This window comes from Gossypium arboreum, chromosome 10, assembly GCF_025698485.1.
Source record: "Gossypium arboreum isolate Shixiya-1 chromosome 10, ASM2569848v2, whole genome shotgun sequence".
NCBI lineage: Eukaryota > Viridiplantae > Streptophyta > Magnoliopsida > Malvales > Malvaceae > Gossypium > Gossypium arboreum.
In genome coordinates this window covers 14,288,289-14,293,797 of record NC_069079.1, presented here as the reverse complement: position 1 = coordinate 14,293,797, position 5,509 = coordinate 14,288,289, and the positions used below count along the sequence as shown (strand labels likewise).

Sequence of the window (5,509 nt, the reverse complement as noted above, 5' to 3'; positions counted from 1 at the left end):
TTTTAAAAGTTACCGTATCGCAGTGTCTGTATCGTGTCGTACCTGTATTGCGTGTCCATGTCCGTGTCCATGCCCATGTAGAAGATAACTGATTGGATTAGTGTTTTGTCCTGACGAGATGCTCAAGTTGTTGTGGGACGATTTGCTCGATTGTTGGACGCCAATTTTTCTTGCCTATGGTGTTTCTCTTAGACATTAGTTTTATTCTAACGAAGACCTTAAGCTACAACTGCATAAAATTAAAGTACTCGTTATCAAGAAAATGCAAAAAAAAAAAGGAGAACACATTTATCGTCCAGGTGTATCTGGATATATATATATAGCCATATTTGGATTGTGTTTAATAATACTACTAAGCCCAAAAACACAGTCCATCTAAACAACTTTGGAAAACAAACGAAATTAATAGTGTGAAACCCGTTTTAAAACAGTGTCATTTACATAAAAATGATGGCCAAAAAAAAGAACACCATGCTCATAAAACAAACTCATAAGCCCGAGAGTGAAGCAGTGTTGATTGCTGGCGGTGTTGGAACATAGAATTCATCATCAGTCCAGTTACTTTCACCCCAGTGTTTTAACATACTTCTCCATGAGCATACATTGTCTATACATTTCTTCGTTCGCCTGTCCTTAACTTTGATTCTCCAATGGCCGTCACTGAAATTCGCCTTCTCAGCCTCCCTTCTATCAACCTCTAACTGTGCCTTTTGCTTCGATCTCAACATGCAGAATTGGTGTAATTTCTCTGGCATTGCATCATGGACTTTCCACCACCTTTCATGTGCCACATCGCTAGCGAACTCTAGCATTATATCCACATTCCAGTTGCAATCATAGTCCTTGTAGCACAGCCATGGTTTTATACCTAGGTAGTGAAGTACGTAAAGGATCGGCGGTTCCGCCCCAAAAAGGCGAGTTTTTTTCTGCTTAACTTCTTCTTCGTCTCCGATCCAGAAATGTTTTAGGAAGTTCATGTACCTAGGAATCCGGTGCCACCATGTGAAGACCTCGTTTAGGTACCCTTGATCCCCACCATTGTATGACTCAAACACATCAATGTGATCCATCAAGAGCTGGAAGGTGCAATTTGAAGGCTCAATGACCATAACACCTGAGTTAAAAAGTGTGGCATTGTTTCCTGTTGCTGATATTTCAGGCATCCCGAATAAGAAATCAATGTTTCGAAGAATTAAGAGATCGGCATCGATGAATATGATTTTGTCATAATCCGTGAGCTGCCATAACCGGAACTTGCTGTAGTTCCATTCGTTGTAAGCATCTTTTTCGGCTTTTGGATTCCTGATCCTCTGAATCGTCCTCACTTTCCATCCCGCTGCCTCAAGTCCACTCCTATGATAAACACTGATAGTCTCGTCAACGAGTATCACAAGGTCTCGAGTCGAACCAGACATACGGATGCTTTGAGCCGCAGCTATAGCCCCACATACATATACGTGAGCTGAATGCAGAATCGTTGCATATGCTTCACGAGCTGCATTCCCTGAATATGTTGGCTCTGCATTTATTTTATTGTGTTACTTTTCTCATTAAAATTAAGAAAATATGTAGTTTGAGGGCATTCATTAATTGGAAAGGAACTTACCTTTGATCCCAATTGGAAGTGCAAGTTCACAAGAACCAGTTGGAAGCTGAAGCTTTTCTCTCAACACATTCAAGTCTGGTTTGTATAACCAGACATTATTTTTTCGTAAGACAAGTTCTTTACAAGGGAACATATTCGGTATCGGGAAGCATTTCGAAACAAAAAGAACATGCACGGGATAAAACCCCTTGGCCGAGGTTGCAAGATTAGCAGCTGCAAGCTGCAAATGCAAGCGAGCAACATCCCTAGACCAATTCCCTTCATTCCTACAAGGAAGCTTGATAGCAATCAGATCGAGACGTTTTCCAGGGACTTCGATCTTCGGTAGAGTGGGGCAAACCGGGACATCTTCTTCTTGCTCCTCATCGATCCATTCAGGATACAAAGACTCCCAAGTTATATTCATGTCAGCATTGGGCAGTTGAAGAACAATGTGGTTGGCATCAGGGATTAAGTGCTTCCAATTAGTGATCTCAGTAGTGTTGAAGTTCAAAAGTCCAATTCCCTGGTAATCATTCTTTTTATCTAGTTTCTCAATAACTTTCATTACATCATCCCAGTTGGTATCCACATCTGATATGTATCGAGAATCTGCTTCTCCCCATATCCACCTGTTCATGAAATGGTTCCTGCATGCATGCATGGATGAAGCATTCATTTCATTATATACATTCTTATAAGTATGTATGTATATGTAAGAGAGATCAACATATATACCCAGAAGTTGTGGCAGATAAATGGTCAGTGGAAGAGAGGTGAGAAGAGTAGAAAAGCTTTAAAAAAGAGGCAGAAACAATTAGAAGCAACGCAAGTTTGAGGAGATGAGATTTGCAGCATGTGTTGCGGTCTTGGAGTGGGACATGGAATGGCTTCTCAACATCCTTCACTTTATTTTTGTTGATCTTTCTTTTGTATATTGCCTCACTGCAATATTGATAAAGAAATGCAAAATAAAAATAAAAAATAAAGCCAAAAAAAACTAAGATCACATCATATTATTTTTGTAATTAATTGGAGAAAATGAACAAAAATAAAGGAAGCGTCATGTCAATAATGTAGGGTAAATTGAAATTTCTTTTGGTGGGTTTTTGTTTTCAATCTTCATGATTTGACCTATGGAATTTCTTCTACTTTTAATTTTATCTTTCAAGAGTTTTAAACAATGTTTTCTGTTTATCACCCGAATTACTATTTAAAATTATACTTAATATATATATTTTATAGTTAAATTTAAATATTTTTCCATTATTATATATGAATTTATATCAAATCAATTCAATTTTATAATTTTTAAGGTTAAAATAAGTTATCTGTTTTGTATTTTCTCAAATTTGGAATTCTATCCCTTTATTTTTAGATTTCAAAATTTTGGTCTAATTATTAACATGATTAATTCTTTTTCGTTAATCTTGTTGGTGTGACATTTTAAAATTTTAAAAGAAAAATAAAAAGTACTCACTTAGTAGCCATACAACTAAAAAAAAACTAACATTATAATGAACAAGTTAACAAAATAATTTTAATGCTATTAATAATTAAATATGAGTTTTAAAATTTAAAAGCCTAAAAATAAAAATACAAAAATTACTACAGATTTTAACCATTTTTCATGGATACCATTACCTACGAGTTGGAAAAACTCAAGGGATGCAATAGTGGCTTAGAAGGAAAGAGCAATTAGTTAAAAGGCAATGAAAGTGTTAGGTTGCAAGTTGTTCCCTTAATTTCCACTTTTAATGCAATGGGAAGCATTGTAGAGTTTGATCAAAATGAATTACTTCTCTGACAACAAAAATTGTAATTAAAATCAATTAATAATTTTAAAATAGGAGATAATTAAAGTGAAAGATTTATATATAATCACTACACTTGCTGGTAAAGCAAACATCCAACTTCACGTATCATTATCTTGTAGAAGCTGAAGCAAACTCTCCCACACCTCTACTACCACTCGCATTGCTATAAAAATTATGTTATTATATTAGATTTTTATAGAAAAATAATTTTAGAATGGTTGACCAAAGATTTTGGTTTTCTTTATTTTGAGTTCTTGAAAATATGCATAACCATATAGGAATTAATAGTAGGAATGGATGATGGTCACATGTAGAAGAAGAGGAAGTAAGCCCCACTGTGGTTGGTGTGAATCATTAGATTCAGAAGTGGAGGGTTTTAGACCAATAAGATGCTGGTCTCAAGATAAGAATAATTGATATTTTATGAATTTTAACCTTTTTTACATATTGATGGTATATTTTAGTTTATGAGCAGCAGTAAATATGATTGTATTTTTTGTTATCCCTGGCTGGATTTTACTGATTATATCAATAATAAAACAAATAGAAATTCCAAAAAAGCTGAGAATAGCAATTGACAAGTATGGATATTTAGAAAGAAATATTCAAATAAAAAATCCACCGTATTGCTGATCAGTCCAGTATAAGCTAAGAAAAAAGTGTTTTGGTAATGATGTAAAAGCTAAACAAGATCAATACTGAAACTGGGAATTGCAAGCAGAGAGTAAGAAAGAAGGGAACTCACATTGAGGCAGATAATCGATGTCGGGTCTCAAGCGAACCAGGTAAATTTGCCATGATTTCTCTCATCTTCTAACTAATCTAGGGCATGCATGCAATTGTATTGCACAAAAAGGATGGCAGTCAGCACAGCACCTACTATATGCTTCTGATGAAACAAGAAATGAAATTGCAGAAAACAAATGACTAACACAATCAAGTTCTTTTATTTTGTTTCAATAAATGCAAGAAGACAGAGTGTGTGTGTGTGTGTGTGTGTGTGTGTGTGTGAGAGAGAGAGAGAGAGAGAGAGAGAGAACCTAGGATGTTGGGGAATGGAGGAAAAAGCAGGCCCTGAAACCCAAACAAACAAGGCAATGGAGGCAATATAGGCGAAGGGTAACGTCTTTCTCAATTTTTCTATTATTACTTCATCCTCCATAACTCTTTTTAATTTCAACTTTTTACCAGTTCCTTTTATAATGTTTGTAAATCATATATTATTTACCAAATTGGTGGCGGGGCTCCACCTTAACTACTTATTACACCAATCCTCAGCTTCTTTACCATATGACTCCTATTTCCTCTACAAATGATTCTCCATTGCTTTCCCTTTTTCTTTTCTTAGTTTGTCTTTTTTCTTCTTATTATTATGCAAACAATCATAAATTCTAAACATAAATAATAGATCAAATACGAAAAATATCAAAATACATATGATTTCTCTTTCAACATTAATTATAATGATTTTCTTTATTAATTTAAACATAATCTTCTTTTTTCTAGTAAACAAATTAAAAAGTAGATTATTTTATAAAATGTAAGTACGTACCATAGATTGTTTTCAATCAGAATTTATATAAGAGCTTAATATGAATTATGTCTATTATTTTAGAAAATATCTTTTGTTTAGTGAACATTAACAACATTTGCAATTTCATATACTACTAAATTTTAGTAAAAATCTGTGAAGCATTGTATATTCATTGTGCCGGTAAAGTATTACATATTTCCAAGTTTTCAACTTAAATTTATTATTCAAAATAATAAAAATCCGAGATAACCCAATCCACCAATTCGCCACCATTAATATACAAAAGCCAGTGGTAGCATATGGAAAATCTCAAAGCGACAGTGTCACCAACTGAGATTAAAATGAAGACAATAACGATTTGGTTTACAAAAGTAATGAGCATCGAAATGATTTGCGGCAAAGAATGCTCTCGGTTCTTTGAGAAGAAAAAAATCCAAGAGAGTAGTTGACATATTAGGTTAATGAAAATAACTAGTTTGTTTGGAGTTAAAGATGATCAAATGTCCAAATCTTTCACTTTATAAAACAGATGAAAACTTGCCAATAGATCTGCTAAAATTTCATCTCCACACA

General features: G+C 34.2%; 1 protein-coding gene across 2 annotated transcripts; it reads right to left on the bottom strand.

Annotated features, from left to right (window-relative positions):
• Nucleotides 1-287: 287 nt before the first annotated feature.
• LOC108480316 (UDP-glucuronate:xylan alpha-glucuronosyltransferase 1-like) lies at nt 288-4,593 on the bottom strand. Of its 2 annotated transcripts, none has more exons than XM_017783305.2 (5): nt 4,443-4,593; nt 4,148-4,291; nt 2,324-2,530; nt 1,607-2,235; nt 288-1,519 (listed from the first exon to the last, which is right to left on the bottom strand). In XM_017783305.2, exons 2-5 carry the CDS (start codon nt 4,210-4,212, stop codon nt 489-491), a joined length of 1,932 nt encoding a protein of 643 aa, XP_017638794.1. In that variant the 5' UTR covers nt 4,213-4,291; nt 4,443-4,593; the 3' UTR covers nt 288-488. The 2 variants fall into 2 exon arrangements, with proteins under 2 accessions (XP_017638794.1, XP_052875586.1); XM_053019626.1 differs by having other exon boundaries at nt 4,148-4,224; nt 4,443-4,586.
• Between the last annotated feature and the right edge of the window lie 916 nt (nt 4,594-5,509).